General features: G+C 39.4%; 1 protein-coding gene across 1 annotated transcript in view; it reads left to right on the forward strand.

Annotated features, from left to right (window-relative positions):
• The window catches only part of THSD7B (thrombospondin type 1 domain containing 7B), an 891282-nt gene that overhangs the window by 440186 nt on the left and 431850 nt on the right, over positions 1-19246 (forward strand). Inside the window, exon 9 of the mRNA XM_066346150.1 lies at positions 14172-14287. Coding sequence (XP_066202247.1) covers positions 14172-14287 — 116 coding nt within the window. The remainder of the gene's footprint in view (positions 1-14171; positions 14288-19246) is intronic.

Raw genomic sequence — 19246 nt, forward strand, 5'->3', positions numbered from 1 at the left:
CTACTGCACACTGAAACAGAAGTGAGTGTACATTAGTATATTTGTGGAGTTTTGTTTGGCTTGTTTCATAATTCAATGGTTTATTTTTTTTCAGCTACAATATAGAAAACATAATAACAAAGATCAAAAACACACAGCTCAAAGCTTTCCAATGTTCCCGATAAGGCACTTTCTGACTTTACTGTATAAACACCTTTGTGAGATATAGGAATATAAAGTTCCAGTTAAACATTTAATATTGATAAAGTTGTCAGGTTTGCCCCTTACCTGACTGAGATGGAATGTCGGCTCCTGGGAAGATGACTGCTCATGAAGATGGAGCCTTGTCTTTCTGCATCTTTATTATGGAGGCAGACTGAGAAGTGACCGGTCTTTATAGCTGAATTTAATGCATTTCAGCACAGAGTTTCTAAGATAATTTAGCTTACAGGAGTGACGAAGAGGCAATCATTATAAAATACTCCAGTGAGAGTCCAGATGGCAACAGAATAGGTGGCTAGATATTTCATTCATTTTTTTTCCCAGGACCAAAATGGAATTATAACTAAATTTAAGAACAATACTACTGAAAACCAATTTAGGACTAAATGAAGCATTTGTAACCAAGGATTCTCAGAAGAAGCCACATAGAGACTGGTAGGAAGGGCAGAGATGTGATAAGGGCTCGCCCCCTCCCCCCCCCCCCCACCCTCAAGCTCCCAGGAATAAGCAGCCACTGGGAGGTTTTTGATTGAGAGGTATAGACCTAAGTCCCAGGCCAGGCCACCCAGCCTAGAGCACCAGAGCCTAGAAGAGGCACCCACATAGCACTTGCCAGTGAAAAGAGGCAAGTTTCCTGTCTGCAGGAAAGAGGTAGGAGTTCTCAGAGACAGAGACACCCTCTTAAAGGGCTGTTGGACAAATGATTTGTAAAATCTGTATTTTCTGGGGTTTTTTTCTCGCTTTTATTGTTAAAGATGGCCACTGCCCATATGGGGCTGCTGATTATCTCCTTGCTTGGGAAGGGGCTTGGTTATGCTAATGTGTGTTGGGGGAGGGCTTTCATGCAAAAAAGTTTTAAAAGGAGGAGCTAGGAGGCCATTTTGGGAGAGGAGCCCATGTTGTAGCAGGGCAGAGGGACCGCGTGGAGGAGAGGAGCCAGCCAAAATGGTGGAGTGCTGAAGGAGAAGCCAGTTTGTGCAGGAGAAGGAGATGGGAAACAGAGGTCAATAAGACTGGTGAGGGCCTTTGATTCTAGGAAAAAAACCAGAAAAAGTCAGTGTCCTTGGAAGCCCTGAATGGAAATGGAAGTGTTTTCCCGCAGTGTGTATTTTTTTGCCCACCAGTTGCGAGTAGGAATAAAGGAATATGGCTCGCCAGTTTTTGGCTCCACTGTTTATTTACAATCTATCTGAATTAAGTGCGAACCTAAACCTGAATGGACCAGGCAGCTGTGATGGTGGCTGCAGCTACTGGCTTTACAAGGGCCAATATAGAAAATCTCATATGCAGCCATCTACCCTGGGATCAGCAGAGGAAGAGCTGAGAGGTCTAGAGTAGTGTGAGGAGAGTATGAAATTGGCAGTCTCGGTGAGATCCCCTGTGCTGAATCATCCCCCAGTATCACACTTAGTCATCTTTCTTCCATGGAGCATCAGCCTGGGGGAAATAGTAGCCCCACCCTCAGGAATCTCTCTTGCCTCATCCTATGGAAACTGGGCCCTGCTGAGAAGAAAGCAGCCTTGGCCAGGAAGCAAGGGGCTGGAAAGACTCTGCCTTGGTTTTCTGGCATTGAGACCAGAGCTTTCCCTTGTACTCTCCCAAGAACATGACTGATGCTTCCACCTCATGGGAGATTCAGTAGAAACTGTCCAGACTGTGGGAAGACCAAATCTCTGGGTTTCAGAAGCCACACTCACTGGGCTCCTTGTGGCCACATCCTACTGAGGTCAGTAAAAAAATTCAGGACAGACTAACAACTGGGGCCCTGGGGTGGGAGCCACACCCACTACCCTTCCTTATCCCTGAATAGCCGCAGGCTCTAGACTCTACCAGAGGTTTTTTCAGGGGCTGAGCCCAACAAGCAGCCAGGAGACAGAGGCTACAGGAGGTAGAACTTGGGGAACCTTGGGTCTTTTACTGACTGGCCCTCAGGCCAGGGCAGATAAAAGCCAGTCTAGGTGTGCTGCTTGGTCCTTTTATGTGTACCTAAACCCAGAAGAACAGCCACAAATTCTGGATTGCTTATAACTCCAAAAGAATTGCTGAGGGCCAATTACAGGCAGTGTCTCCCAGTGGTTTACACCAGGTTTCCTTCGAAGAGGCCCAGAACTGACACATCCAGGACCCAAATACTCTTCCTAGCAGCATATACAAAAGGAGAGCTCATTAGGCACCAAACCCAGCTGAGGCAATTTTGCTTTCTGTTGTCAGCACCTGAACAGCAGCTTGCCTGTATTGGAAAATGTAGGGCTTCACAGTCAGCGAGCTCAAGTCCTAGATATTCTGCTCTGCTGGGCTAAGATCCACAGGAGGCTGGGAGAGAGGCATAGAACTTAAAATGTGAGTTCCTTGGAGCCTATTGTTGGGACCTGTTGAGGGGCTTAGCCACCTTCTGGGTGGGAGTCACAATCAGCCCCGGTAGAACACTCTCTCAATCTTCCTTTTTGAGACCAGGGGTTCCCCAGATGAACAAACTTTTGAAGAGGGGACTGTCAGACCCACACAGCCTGAAACTGCTGCTTACCTCACTGGGGAAAAATGGAATTGAAGTGTCCATCAGTGGCTAAAGGATTAGGCTCTGCAGTAGGGGCCACATTCTCTCTACTGAGCTCCTGACCAAGAGACCCCTGAAGTAAGGGGTCCCACTAATATTGTTATCTTAACCCACTTGACCTAATCCACCAAGCTTGTAACCTGTGGAGGGGTTGGTGTGGTGAGGCCAGTCTAAGCTTATACTACAGTATTTCTACAGAAGACTCTGTGGGAAGACCAGGCAGCTGCAAGAGGAGGTGGAACTGGATACAAATCCCAAAGAACTTGGGCCCTTTTACTGAACTGTTGTCAGCTCTAAGTATGAAAAAGTTGATCTTTATACACAGGTTGGCTTCGCCCACTCATACCCAGACACAGAAAATGCAGACACAAACAGTGAACAGAGTGGTAGTTCCCAATAGGTAGCCCATGGTGAATTAAAATGATATGACATCAACATAAATCCATACCCAAAGTTATCTCAGAACCAACACAACCAGTAGTGGGTGGCAGACAGCACCAATGCTAGACTCAGCTATCCATACAAGTGGTCCGCCCAAAGGAGGAGTCTCAGACCCTGCTGAGAATAACTATGCCCCATTGGACAGACACTGCACAGTATCTAATACATGTGATCAAGGTTGACCCTTAGAGCCATTTAACCTTAATGTTTAACTCCACTCATGAAAGGGCCAGCAGCATTCTGGATTCACATACAATAGGAGGGTACATATAATTCTTAAAAATAATTTCTAGAGCAAGGAGCTCAAGTGCCCTGGAAGGTAGTATCACTGAGCCCACCTTTCTCATAAAGACATCACAACAAACTTTGGGACTCAGAGTATAGCTACATAATAAACAGACAAAATGGATGAAAAATATGACCCAAATGAATCAACAAATCCCCAGGAAAAAAAATGAAATGAAATGATATTAATCAAACTACCAGACTCAGAGTTTAAAATAATTTTATTAGGATGCTCAAGGATTTCAAAGTAAGAATATAATCACAGTGAGAACTTAAACAAAGAGATAGTAAGCATTAAAAAGTACATTGGAACTATAAAAACAACAAAAACAAAAACCAACCAGACACAATTGGCAAATACAGTATCTGTAATGAAGACTGAACTAGAAGGAATCAACAATAGGCTGGATGAAGTGAAGGATCAAGTAAATAATTTAGAAGACATATAAGCATAAGCACAGAAGCAGAGCAGCAAAAAGAAGAGTCTCAAGAAGGTGAGGAAACTCTAACAGATTACATCTATTTCAAATAATTGAAATAGATGTAATCTGTTCCAACCCTGTGAAATATCCCAAAACCATCCTAAATTATGAATAAAGACATTTTAATTAAGGAACACACATGGACCTCTGCGAAAACATAAGGCAAAACAACATCCTCATCATATGAGTTCCTGAAGGAGAAGAGAATGAAAAAATAAAGAACTTGTTTGAAGAAATGATATTAAGCATCTTCTTTGACCACAATAGCATGAAACTAGAAATCAACTACAATAGAAAGACTGAGAAACATTCAAACACTTGGAGGCTAATTAGCATGTTATTAAATAATGAATGAATTAACAATGAGATCAAGGAAGAAATCAAAACTTCCTAGAAACAAATGAAAAAGAATATACAACAACCCAAAATTTATGGACTATAGCAAAAACAGTCTTGAGAAAGAAGTTCATAGCATTAGAAACATACCTTAAGAAGCAAGAATAATCTCAAACAATATAACTCTGCACCTAAAAGGAGAAAAAACGAAGTCCAGAGGAAGTAGAAGGAAGAAATTAATAAAATCAGAGATGAAATAAGTGACATAGAGGCTAAAAAAGACTCCAAAAGCTCAGTGGATCTAAGAGCTAGTTCTTTGTAAAGGTAAACAAGATTGTTGAACCTTTAACCAGACTCATTAATAAAAAAGAGAGAAAGAGGGGAGGGGGAAGACCCAAATAAATAAAATTATAAATGAAAGAGGAAAAGTAACAACTGACATTACAGAAATACGGCGGTACCTTGAGATACGAGTTTAATTCATTCTGTAACTGAGCTCGTAAGTCAGTCAACTTGTATATCAAACAAATGTCTCCCATTTAAAATAATTGAAATAGATGTAGTCTGTTCCAACCCTGTGAAATATCCCAAAACCATCCTAAATTATGAATAAAGACATTTTAATTAAGGAACACACATGGATACTTTACCAATGCATAACAAAATATATGAAATAAAAGAAAAAAGTGTTATTTAGTACTGTATTCTTACCTTGGAGACAGACGAGTGCGGCTAACGAAGGTGAATGGCTGAGGAGGAGGGAGGGAGGAAGGGATGCAGGCACTGTATTCACGTAAACTAAAACTGCACTTTCTTAACACTAAATGAAAACTAAAACTGCACTTTCTTTACTTATAATGAAACTACAAAAACTTAATTGTAAAAACTACTTTCTTTTTTTTTAAATAAATTTTTATTTTAATGGGGTGACATCAATAAATCAGGGTACATATATTCAAAGAAAACATTTCCAGGTCTTCTTGTCATTCAGTTCTGCTGCATACCCATCACCAAAAGAGAGATCGTCCTCCGTCACCCTCTATCCAGTTTTTTTTGTGTACCCCTCCCCCTCCCCTTCCCCCTCTCCCTCTTTCCCTCCCCCCACCCCCCGTAACCACCACACTCCTGTCCATGTCTCTTAGTCTCGCTTTTATGTCCCACCAATGTATGGAATCCTGCAGTTCTTGTTTTTTTCTGATTCGCTTATTTCACTCTGCATAATGTTATCAAGATTCCACCAATCTGCTGTAAGTGATTTGATGTCATCATTTCTTAACTTTAAACTTAACCTAAGCTTAACATTACATACTTTTCATTTAATTATCACCTGTTTTTGCCTTTTTGGCTGTACTTTCGGCACTTTCACTTACAGGACTTCTGAATAAAAATCTATCCAAAGAGGTTTGCTTTCGCCTACCTTTTAAAATGTTATGGAAATGTGACAAACAATTGTCATTAAAAAGTGCTGAAACATGACTAGTTGAAACTTTTTCCAGGTGTTTCTTTTCAATGAAACTTGAAAGCTTCTCCCACATTGCCAGCATGTCTTTAATTACACTTGTAGAAATCACTTCCTCTGACTCTATCTCCTCCTCACTACTAATCTCTTGCAGAAGCTCCGTATGTTGCATCATCTGCCGCTCCTTCAACTCCTCAGTTGAGAGTTCCTCCAACTAGCGGCAGCTTCCTGAATCACGACTAGTATCTTGGAATTTCGCTCAGATCTTGAACAAAAATACGAACTGAGTTGCAGCTCGTATCTTAAAAAAAATTAGTATGTTGATCTGCTCATATCTCAAGGTACCACTGTACCACTGTATAAAGGATTGTAAGATATACTATGAAGAACTATATGCCAAAAAATTGAACAACCTGGGAGAAATGGATAAATATTTAGAAATATCCAATCTTCTAAAACTGAATCTGGAAGTATCAGAAGACCTGAGTAGACTGATTACAACAAATGAAATTAAAACAGTTATCAAAATACTCCCAGCAAACAAAAGCACTGGACCAGATGACTTCACAGGTGAATATTACCAAACATTCAAAGAAGAACTAAATTCTATCCTTCTCAAACTTACCAAAAATTTCAAGAGGAGTGAATACTTTCAGCTGATTTAATGAAGTATGCATTATTCTAATTCCAAACCAGGTAAAAATACTACCTAAAAAGAAAAAACAAAAACAAAAAAACTGTAGTCCAATATTCCTTATGAACATAGATGCTAAAATTTCAACCAAATATTAGTAAATTGGATCCATTAATACATTAAAAAAGATCATACATCATGATCACATGGGATTTATTCTGGGGAGGTAACACAGGTACAATATTCACAAATCAATAAATGTGATTCATCACATAAACAAAATGAAGGGGAAAAAATCACATATTATCAATAGGTACAGAAAATCATTTGATAATTTCCAGCATCCATTTATGATCAAACTCTTAGCAAAGTGGGAGTACAGGGAACATACCTGAACATAATAAAGGTCATATTTGGCAAACCAACAGCCAAGATCATAGTTCATGGCCAAAAATTTAAAGCAATCTACTTAAGATTAGGAACAAGAAAGGGGTGTCCCTTTTCACCACTTTTACATAGTTCTGGATGTCCTAAGCATACCAATTAGAAAAAATAAAAAGAAATAAAAGGCATCCAAAATGGAAAAGAAGTAAACTGTCAATTATTTGCTGATGACATGATACAGTACTATACATAGGAAATCCTAAAGTCTCAGCCAAAAAAACTAGTAAACCTGATAAATGAATTCAGCAAAATGGCAGAGTATAGAAATAATATTCAGAAACCTGTGGCATTTTTATACAGCAATAAACTATTACAAAGAGAAATTAAGGAAACAATATCCTTCACTATTGCAACAAAAAAATAAAATAACTAGGAATAAATTTAACCAAGGAGGTAAAAGATTATACTAAAAAAAATTATAAGACATTGAAAAAAAGAAATCAAGAATGATACAAACAAGTGGAAGCATATACAGTGTTCATGGATAGGAAAAATTAATGTCATTAAAATGTCCGTACTACCTAAAGCAATCTATAGATTCAATGCAACTTCACAAATCTAGAACAAATCTTTGAAAAATTTATATGAAACCATAAAAGAACCCAAATAGCCTCAGCAATCTTGAAAATGAAGAACAAATTGGGAGGTATCACATATCCTGATATCAAGCTATACTACAAGGCCATTGTAATCAAAACAGCCTTGTACGAACATACAAATAGGCATACAGATCAATGGAACAGAATAGAGAACCCAGAAATAAACCCACACCTTTATGGTCAATTAATATGTGACAAAAGAGGCAAGAGTATACAATGGAGTAAAAAAGTCTCTTTAAAAAATGGTGTTGGGAAAATTGGACAGGAACATACAAAAAAAGGAAACTACACTACCAACTTATACCATTCACAAAAATAAACTCAAAACGGATAAAAGGCTTAAATGTAAGTTGTGAAACCATAAAAAAGCATAGAAGAACACATAGGCAGTAGACTCTCATACATCTCTTGTAGCAATATTTTTGCCAATATATTTCTTCAGGCAGGGTGAATAAAGGACAAAATAAAGAAATAGGACTATACCAAACTAAAAAGTTTTTAAACAGCAAAGTACATCATTAAGGAAATTAAAAGACAACTCACTCAATGCAAGAACATATTCTCTGGTAAATCAGATAAGGAGTTAGTAGCCAAAAGTTATAAAGAACTTCTAAAATTCAACACCAAGAAGGTATAAAATTCAATTAAATATGAGCAAAGGACCTGAGTAGACACTTTTTCAAAGAGGGCACACAGATGACCAATAGGCATATGAAAAAATGTTCAATGTCACTAATAATTAGTGAAATACAAATTAAAACCACAATGAACTATTACCTCACACCTGCTAGAATGGCGTTCATCAACAGATCAACACAGAATAAGTGCTGGTGAGGGTGTGGAGAAAAGGGGAACCCTCCTGCACTGCTGGTGGGAATGCAGACTGGGGCAGCCACTGTGGAAAACGGTATGGAGATTCCTCAAAAAATTATAACTAGAACTGCCTTATTACCCAGATATCCAAATTCTAGGAATTTATCCTAAGAATCCCAAAACACTAATTCAAAAGAAGATATGCACCGTGTTCATTGCAGCATTGTTTACAATAGCCAAGATCTGAAAAAAGCCCAACTGTCCATCAGTGGATGAGTATGGTACATTTACTCAGTGGAATACTACATAGCCATGGAAAAGAAAGAATTCTTATCTTGTGTGACAGCATGAATGGACCTGGAGATTATTATGCTAAGTGAAATAAGCCAGGCAGAGAAAGACAAATATCATATGATTTCACTCATATGTAGAATCTAATGAGCACAATAAACTGAGGAACAAAATAGAAACAGAAGCAGGGTCACAGGGAATAGATGAACAGCTTTCAAGGAGAAGGGGGAAGAGGGGATGGATCAAAGAAAGCAAAGGAATTAGTCAAAATCATATATATATATATACATATATAACACATAGGACCAGAAAATAGAGTAGCAATAACCAGAGGGAACAGGAAGAGGGTGTAGGTAGGGGGAAGGAGGCAAACGGGGTGAAATGGGTGTAAAGAGACTTTGCATGGAGCATTGGGTAGCATGATGTGGTGTGTAAAGGGTATTATATTAAGTGGGATACTTGTCAACACAATACATTAAAATTTTAAATTAAGCCTGGCTAGGTGGTGGCGCAGTGAATGGAGCGTCGGACTGGGATGCGGAAGGACCCAGGTTTGAGACCCCGAGGTTGCCAGCTTGAGCGCGGGCTCATCTGGCTTGAGCTAAAAAAAAAAAGCTCACCAGCTTGGACCCAAGGTCGCTGGCTCGGTCTGCTGAAGGCCTGCGGTCAAGGCACATATGAGAAAGCAATCGATGAACAACTAAGGAGTCCCAACGAAAAACTGATGATTGATGCTTCTCATCTTTCTCCGTTCCTGTCTGTCTGTCCCTATCTATCCCTCTCTCTGACTCTCTCTCTGTCCCTGTAAAAAAATAATAAATAAAAATTAAAAAAAAAATTTTTTAATTAAAAAATAATATATAGCCCTGGCCAGTTGGCTCAGTGGCAGTGGTAGAGCATCAGCCTGGCATGCAGAAGTCCCGGGTTCAATTCCCTGCCAGGGCACACAAGAGAAGTTCCCATCTGCTTCTCCACCCCTCCCCCTCTCCTTTCTCTCTGTCTCTCTCTTCCCCTCCCGCAGCCAAGGCTCCATTGGAGCAAAGTTGGCCTGGGCGCTGAGGATGGCTCCATTGTCTCTACCTCAGGTGCTAGAATGGCTCTGGTAGCAACAGAGCAACACCCCAGATGGGCAGAGCATCGCCCCCTGGTAGGCATGCCGGGTGGATCCCGGTTGGGCGCGTGCGGGAGTCTGTCTGACTGCCTCCCCGTTTCCAACTTCAGAAAAAATACACACACACACACAAATATATATATATATATATAAATTATTCAAAGCTTCAAATAAACACTAATTGAAAATCCAGGAATATATATATATGCTCCAGTGAAATACTTCATCCTTTTATTAAGAGCACTGCCAATGTAGGGTCAGAACATTACATGATAGTTGGAAGTATAAATTAAGACAAAGGTCAAGGGGTCATACTTGGTTTACTAACTAAAAAGTGAATCCATGTTGTCTTGAATTATAAGGCTTCAATTCTATTTTGGAAATGGCTGGATAAAATTTGTCTAATATTCCCAGGAATTTGTCTTTAGTCTCTAAAGGAATGGAATACTAGTTAATCATTCACTTACTGTTACTAATATTTACAGTGCACTAAGATCTGGCATTTTAAAGATATAATATAAAATGGAATTCTGTCATCAAAGCATTTAAAGTTATTGTTTGTATTTTGCATATGCATGTGTTCATATTTGCACACACACAACAAAACAGCCATAGAAAAAATGTCTAAAGCCTGTTTCCAGTCAGTGACAGTACAACAATACAGAAAACATTTCTGTAGTTTTTAGAAAGAGAAGACACATAAATTGCTAATAGTCAAAGAGAATATTTTTAGAAAGAGGAAATTCATAAAAATTGGAAATGTGATGATCCTTGAAGTAGCAAACAACATGTAAATATATAGAAAGGAAGAGGAAGTTGAATACCTGAAGGGAAGGTCAACCTTACTGGCAGAAGAAATGAACAAAAAGACAGTTTCATTGACAAGGGAATAGTCGGCTCCTATCAGACCAGAAATCACATTCCAGGAAAGCCCTCAGTTCATGGCCTCTGTAAAAGCAATATAACCTGAGCTTGATCTTTGTCATTGAGGGAATGATACTATTTCTCTCTTATGGACTTAGTGCAAGAACACAGAGACAAAGTGGCCCTTATTGTGGAGAGTTGGTGTTAGGCTCAGTGAGTATTTCTTGTGAGTGGGGCTGAAAAAGTGTAAATAAACTAGGCAATATCAGTCCCCTAAAAAGGTTAACACTCATTCCCAATTCAAGCAAACAAAGTTTCTCTCCAGAAAGTCTAAACCTAGCACCACTTATACTTCTATGCTCTATGTGAATATGTGAGTGAGCGAGAACGGGCTTGGGCTGGGCTCTCCCAACCCACTGAGCATGCGGGCAGTTGGCTTTACTCAAGTTGGACTTCCATTTCCAGCCATGTACCTGGATAGGCTGCAGAAGCGTCAGAATAAATAGCAGTTCAATTTAATTTTAGTAGATTTCAGAGTATGAATAAAGGACTTGGAAAGATTTTTAGTGGTTTTTGCTATCTTTACTAAAGTAGGACATAAATTTTTCTTACCAGAGTAGCTTGTTTAAATAACACTTCATCCTCATGAAGACACTCGAAGAACACTTTTTTCTTTTTATTGTTTTGGGAACTGCATTGATTTGATAGACAGGTTTTTGTGTGTGTTAAGCATGATGAGTAATAATACCACTAATAATTGAGCAGTTCTTTTTCTGTGAGTGTATGTATTTTTCATCTTCATCAAAATTTGATTTGTTCCATAGTAGAACTAAAATATATAATACATTTGATTTGCTGATGGTGGAAAGCAATTGATCCCCAAACATTCCCTATTTCACTTAGAATCCTACATCCCAAATACAACCACTACTTAATAGTTGCCGTGGTTTTTCTCCACTCCCCTCTTTATTTTGACTGGGTAAGCCTTCGCATGGTTCACAGATCTTAACAACATTCAAGAAGATGTATTGTAATAACGAACAGGCTTCACCCAGCCCTGTTCCCATCGACCCCTCCCTTGCCACTGGCGCTGCTTTATTAGTTTATCTCTCTGCTGTGTCTTTTTGCCAATACGGGGCAGAGCAAGTACATATATATTTACTTTTATCTGACCTCCCTTTCTGAGGTTTGATTCCTAAAGCTACTTGATATATTTTTCACAAATCATTTATAAATCTCTCCACTTCTCAATTTAATATGTGCATTCATTGATTCTTTTCATGAATGCAATGAATCTAGCCCTATTATACCAACTCCTCCCCTGACTCTCCTCCGTGTTGACTTTATTTCTTATTTTTATGTGGCTCTCTGACCCCCTCCTTCATTAGATGAAGCCGTCCAAGCCTATGCGTTTTCTTCTGCCCATTCCATCTCCTGTCCTTTGCCAACGCGTCTTCACCTATGGAGGCAAGAACAATATCGTGTACATTCTGTTCACAGCCAAATTCAGTCTCCCATGTTTTGACTGTGTATTGTTTCTAAAGATTTAAGACTAAGAACAGGTTTTATTTATTTATTTATTTGTTTGTTTTTGTTTTTAATTTATTTTTATTTTATTTATTCATTTTAGAAAGGAGAGAGAGAGACAGAGAGAGAGGAGAGAGAGACAGGGGGGAGGAGCTGGAAGCATCAACTCCCATATGTGCCTTGACCAGGCAAGCCCAGGGTTTTGAACCGGCGACCTCAGCATTTCCAGGTCGTCGCTTTATCCACTGTGCCACCACAGGTCAGGCTATTTATTTATTTATTTATTATTATTATTATTTTACAGAGACAGAGTCAGAGAGAGGGATAGACAGGGACAGACAGACAGGAATGGAGAGATGAGAAGCATCAATCACTAGTTTTTCGTTGCGCATTGTGACACCTTAGTTGTTCATTGATTGATTTCTCATATATGCCGTGACCGCGGGCTTTCAGCAAACTGAGTAACCCCTTGCTCGAGCCAGCGACCTTGGGTCCAAGCTGGTGAGCTTTGCTCAAACCAGTTGAGCCCGTACTCAAGCTGGCAACCTCGGGGTCTTGAACATGGGTCTTCAGCATCCCAGTCTGACTCTCTATCCACTGCGCCACCACCTGGTCAGGCGGTTTTAATTTTTATAACTATGTAAATCAATGATGTCTGACATCAGTCAGATCCTCCCTTCTTAGATGACCTATTCTTCTTCTCCTTCTCCTCCTCCTCCCTCCTCCTCCTCCTCCTCCTCCTCCTCCTCCTTCTCCCCCTTCTCCTTCTCTTCCTCCTCCTCCTTCTTCTTCTCCCCCAACTACTGTGTCTTCTCCTACTTTTTCTTAGTATTTGAAATTTGAACTATCTCTGTGTTTGCATGTTCGTGATTTTATATACAGTTGGTGCACTTTTCATCTGAATTGTCATATTCTCATCAGCTCTTTTTTTTTTAAGCCATTATTTTTTGGTTAATATTATCTGCTACATTTTCTTTTCTCCCCTACTGGAAGACCTTTAGTTATGTTTAAACTTGCTTGACCTGGTGCTTTCTCTATCATTTTTCTCAAGTTCTATGTCACCATGTGGCTTTGAATCCATTACTTACTATTTTAGCACCTCAGTTCATCATCTGAAAATGAAGATTATAATGCCTTTCACTTTGTCATTAGGAATAAATGGAAGAATGAAGGCAATATATAACTCAGCTTTGCATTTTTAATACCAAAGCTCACACTTTAGGTTTTATATGTACTGTATCTTTGTACTTTATAAGAAACTTGTGGGAAACAATTTAAAATGCAAATGTATGTTATGTGGTGACTTTCTGTTTTTCTTTTTGGCATATTGCTATTTTAGAAGATAATAAATGTGGTGTTTAGCTCTGTGTACTTATAATAAAGAAAACAAAAACTTGTTTGCCATATTCTGAGACTTTAGTTCTTTAAGTGATATGAATCTATTGACTGTATTACTTTTCCTCCTAAGTATGAGCATTAAATGATTTCTCAACAAAATAACAGAATTGAAGTGTTTCTCTTGTTGATGCTATAGTAGTTAGGATGTGTTATTTTTAGTCTGTCATATCTTCTTTACTCCAACTCATCAATCTACATGTTAATCTCTAAAGAGACACCTGACAAACATTTAACTATTGTAAAATTCTGTTAATAATCAAAGATGTATAATATATTTAAGAGATCTTCAATTTTTTCCAATTTATCCATATATTGCCTTGTATTTTCTTTCCTCTTTCTTTTGGTGATATCACTGATTTCAGAGATTACCCTGAATAAAACACTTTTAAAAAAGTATATGCTCATTCTGAAAAAAAAAAAATCAAATGGTGTTTGAATTGATGTTGATGAGGAGACATTTTTTTTTTACTTTGTCTTGATTTAGTTTCAGGGATCATTTCTTTCCTTGTCTAGTGAAAGGTATTATGGTGCCTGGGCCTAGATTGCTGAGGTCTCCTGCTCTGCATCCAGCTGTGAGTTTTTGGGAAAGTAGCTTCCCCTCCCTGGGTCTGTCTTCCTTCATCTACAATATAAGAAGAGGACAGGGTGATGTTTTCTGTTCTGAAATCCTATTTTATATAAATTCACTGACTATCTCCAGCAGGCATTAATATGGTCTCTTCACATTGACAGATGTTCAGATTCTACTCGGCCCGAAACAGTACGCCCTTGTCTCCTCCCATGCAAGAAAGACTGTGTTGTGACCGCTTTCAGTGAGTGGACACCCTGCCCGAGGCTGTGCTGGTCAGGTGAGTAGATGCTGTTTTCTTAGTGCTTTGTTTCTTAACCACCTGATTCTGTTACCCATTATTAAGTCAGAGACTGTGGAATATGAGAACCTTTTTTTTTTTCTATCTGCATTCTACTCTAAGAACAAGGTTTGTAAATTTTATAAACGAAGTCTTGGATTTCCAGATCTATCAGAACGAGGCAGAGAAAACATATCTAGTTGTTATGGGCCATAATTTCACCAGCTTGCATTATAGGGGACTCATCTCCTGTTAACCCTGCTGTGGCATTTTGAACCACGCATATATATACATCATCACCATCATAGCTTCTTTGTTGCTCCTGTTTGATTAGAGCCTGACTCCAATTATCTACATTAGCATATAGGGCCGTAAGCACTATGCTTACGTCACTGATTAATATAAACCTGTGTAAGAACAAGGGTAGATACTTTTAAAAGTGTTGAACAGGTACAGAAATTGTCAATATATGATTTATATTTCTTTTCTTTTAATGGTTGTGCTTTATACACCTGGGTGTATTTGAAAGACTGATCAGGATATCTAATACCAAGTCCTAATAAACACACAGGAGCACTTTGGTAAAATGACACTTTTACTTCCATAATTGTCACAGTTCCCTGGTGAGCCAGTCTGTATGGAGATATAAATACTCTTAGCCTCAAAGTAGCATTTAAGCCTAAGACCAGGTGGATTTTGCTTTTTTTGTTTGTTTGTTTGTTTTTGTGACAGAGACAGAGTCAGAGAAAGGGACAGACAGGAAGGGAGAGAGATGAGAAACATCAATTCCTTATTGTGGCTCCTTAGTTGTTCATTGATTGCTTTCTCATATGTGCCTTGACTGGGAGGCTACAGCAGACCGAATGATCCCTTGCTTGAGCCAGCGACCTTGGGCTCAAGCTGGTGAGCCTTGCTCAAACCAGATGAGCCCATACTCAAGCTGGCAACCTTGGAGTCTTGAACCTGGGTCCTCCACATCCCAGTCCAATGCTCTATCCACTGCACCACCGCCTGATCAGGCAAGACCAGGTGTTAATAATTAAATTCCCATTCCTTGGTCTCACACCTTAACCTTGATCCTGTAGCTCCTACCATTGTCACTATAAGAACAGGCACATCCAGGACAAGGAAGGATGGAGAGAATATTAACCTCAGTGCCCAGAGTAAATTGAGTCTCATCCACATATCCCTGGCCTCCTCTGGATAGTCATGTCCTCTCAGTCAGGACAGGCCCCTCCCTGTTGTGGCACTTCCCTCCTGGAGGGAGGGAGAAGGGAGCGTGCTGCTCTGAAAAGGGAGAATCCACCTCAGACACTGAGGTCATTAACACCTTCCTTTGAAAAATTCAGCCCTATGAATCTGGGATCCTCTAAATGTACCGTGACTGTCCCACATCCTCATGAGAGTGACCAGACAGTATGACCAGCACTGACACAGATCCGACTGCCATTTCAAAGCACCTCTCAGTGATGGACACAGGACTAGTGACAGCTGTTGAAGATGATGACCACCTGTGCCTGTTTGCAGTGGTGGATCACTGTACCACGTTCTTACATGGTGCTATCTCCTTCTGGTGTTCCTCTGTCACAGCATTCAGAAGGCAGTACCTAATGAATTTTGCTTATGGCTAGAATCAGAAATAAATATATTAAATTCAAAAAGGATTTGAAATATTAATCTGATCTTTCAAGGGGTAAAAACAACAACCTCTTTTTGAAATTCTTCAAAACTTATTTGGGAGAATAAGTTTATAGTTGTGAGTAAGTTCTGAATGAAGTTCTGAAGTAAGTGGACTTCATGAACAGGGTTTGTTCAGAGTAGTCAGGGTAATGTCACTTCCAGACAGAGTGGCACGGACAACTACGATCTATATTTTGAACTGTTTAAAAAGCAGCAGCTAAGAAACTGGTTATTAACTTGAAAATCATTCCAGCTCTTAAAGATAAATATTGGAAAACTTCAAGAAAATAATCTGTGATAAAGGAAATGTATCGAGGTTCAACTATTTTTAGTTTCTTCCCCATGAAATATTAGAATAATTTCTCTGTTAAATGGTTATAAGAAAAGAAAAAATTGAGTTAAAAAGAATACCCTGCAAGCAGCCAGATATCGGTGGTGGGGCTGTCAGTGTCCCCTGACACTGAGGAGGTGGATTAGTTTTGTTGAGCCAGACCACCCTGTGCCCAGGGATTACTTCAGCCACTAATTGCTATTACGTGTATTCTACATTCAAGAAAACTCTTCCTGCTGCCTCAGGGTCTCCCTTAGCACTGGCTAAGGGTGGAGGCATCATAGGCGTGTGAAATAATTGCTCTTCCAGTAATTTGAACTTTTACTCCAATTTCAAGAAATTCACTTAGTTATTTAAATGTTGGCATTGAAAGGAAAATAGTTCTAAGCCTATGTAGTCTCTTTCCCTCCAATTTCTCAAGCCTAGATAATTCTTTCACAGCCTGGCAGCCAGAGGACCTGGAGGAGCAGAGATTCAATTTTCAGATTTCTCTTAGCTTTCCTCTTCAATTCTATTTGCTCTCATGTTCAGTTTATATCTTGGACCAGTACAGGGTGGGCAAAAGGGTTTACAGTTGTGAGTAAGTGAAACAGAGTTTACTCCTGCATTATTATTTATTCTTGTATGATATATTTTCCATATGAACAACGTAGACCTATTTTCCCCACCCCTGAGTATTATTAGGTAACCATGTGTTATTTGTGGGGAGGGGGCCTATGAGAGGGAGGAGATTATTGACGGAAATGGAAACTCTAAACTCATGGTTCTCAATCTTTATTGCCTCTGAATCACTTGGAAGCATTATTAAAATGAATATATTCAGCTCCATGGCCAGAAATAATTCTGATTCAGTAATTATGGGATGCTGCTTAAAGGTTTGATTTGTAAGAAGCTGCTGCTAACTGGTGATGCATTCACCCCCTTATGATAAAAAAGACCATAGCTACATGAGCAAACATGTATCTGGATATCTGCTTGAACTCTGGATATACGGTTGCTTTTTCAGACTCTCAAGTGCATTATGTTATTTACAACTCAAATGCTGCAGAGTTGTTGGCTAAGAACATAGATGATGGAGCCAGATGGACAGTGTTGCAGTCCAAAGGTTGCTCTGTGACAGTGGACACATTACATAATCTTTCTCTGCCTCAGTTTCATCATCTCTAAACACCTAAATATGAGGAAAGTCATTTGAACAATACCTTTTATGGAGTAGGTACTGGGCAAGCATTTCTATAGTTCTAAGCCTTTACACCGGCTATGTGTGAAGCTGGCACTGTGTTTGGCTGCGCCTCCTTCCTGAGCCCTCAGTTTATGCATCCCAGGGACCTGCTGTAACAGTCCTTCTTCAGGAATGCTGTTCTCATCTGCTTCATCCACCTCAATGCCTAAAATGTCCCCCAGCATCCCGCATGTCCCCTTCATGATGTTCCCTTACTTGTCTTTCCTTGTTAACATTGCCCTTGCTGATTGTAAGTCTATGAATGTGGGAACCAATTGTGTTGTCCTTACTGCTGGATCCCACCAGAATATGGGGCATAGTTGTCACTCCATAAATATTTTTTTGAATGGACAGATATCCTTTAAAGAGAGAGAAAGGTGCGACTTTGAATCCAGGAACTAGATTTTCCGTTCTAGAGAGTGTTCTTCAAAAGATACTTTGGGAAATAGTATCCTGAATCAGTACTTATCAACTTTAAATGCTGTACAAGTCCCCTAGGGATCTTATTGAAATATACTCGAAGTCAATAGAGCTGGACAGGTTCTGGAGTTGTATCTTTTGACAAGCTCCCAACCTGTACATAGCTTAGAAAACCCCTGGTGCGTGTGTGTGTTGGGGGAGTTCAGTGGAAATTTCTGAGCAAAGCAATAACATGGTCCAGATTGTGAAGTAAGAATCATAGATTAGAGACAGACCAGCAGGTGGGGACATATGTGTGGTAGGGTGTGGGGTAAAAAAAAAAGTGGTTCAACCTAAATTGAGAGATCAAGAGAAGAATGGACCTGAGCAGGTAACAACCTCTACTAATGAGAATGAATGGACTCCTTTTTTTTTTTTTAAATAGCTGTGCTTTTAGGTTGGGTCATCAATATTAAGAAGAGTTTACATCCATGGTTCCCAAACTTGGCTGCATTGCGGAATCACCTGAAGGTCTCTAAAATACACCAAGATATTATGATTTAATAGCTTCGGTTTGACCAGGGAATCACTGGATCATATGAATCCCAAACCTAATCTACTTCAAACCTATCAAAAGACCAAGCTTTTAAGTTAACCAGATATTTGTCACGCTGTGGTCTTGTTGTGGTCTCTCCATTTTTAAGTCCCAGTAATAAATTAGCCACATAATCAAGAACCATTCTTTGGTACTTTTTTATTTATTTTTTGCTATTTTTTCCTATTCTTCCATTACACTATGAAGCAAGCACCTGCCTGAAGTATCAAATGTTATTTACTTAATAGTAGCAATTGTTTGTTAATTTAGATGTGCTGAGATCCATGGAGTTTTTTCAGTACGTAGATGGTCAAGCTTTACCTCAGCCATGTTAGTCAGAATCTTTTTATGTTCAAGTGAGTTTGCGGTGTTAAAACTCTACAGGGTTCTGGTCAAGTTGGCAGGCATAAGTAAATGCAGTACATGGATCCTCCTGTAACATCAAATTTACAATTAAACTAAAAACAATCATCATTGAGAACCGCCTAAAATCAGCTGAACAGAAGTCCGAGAACTAAGGATATAAAGAAGAAGCCACATGGAGACTGATAGGAGCGGTGGAGATGCCAAATGAACTGGACCCACACCCACATGTGGCAGATAAAAATCAGGAAGAATATCTCAGCTGTGGAGGTTTCCTCTGATGAGCAAGGACCTCCACATCAGGACTCCATCCCAGGATTGCAGTGTCAGGAAGAGGAGTCCCCATAACTTCTATCTGTAAAAACTAGC

The sequence above is a fragment of the Saccopteryx leptura genome, chromosome 7, assembly GCF_036850995.1.
Source record: "Saccopteryx leptura isolate mSacLep1 chromosome 7, mSacLep1_pri_phased_curated, whole genome shotgun sequence".
Lineage (NCBI taxonomy): Eukaryota > Metazoa > Chordata > Mammalia > Chiroptera > Emballonuridae > Saccopteryx > Saccopteryx leptura.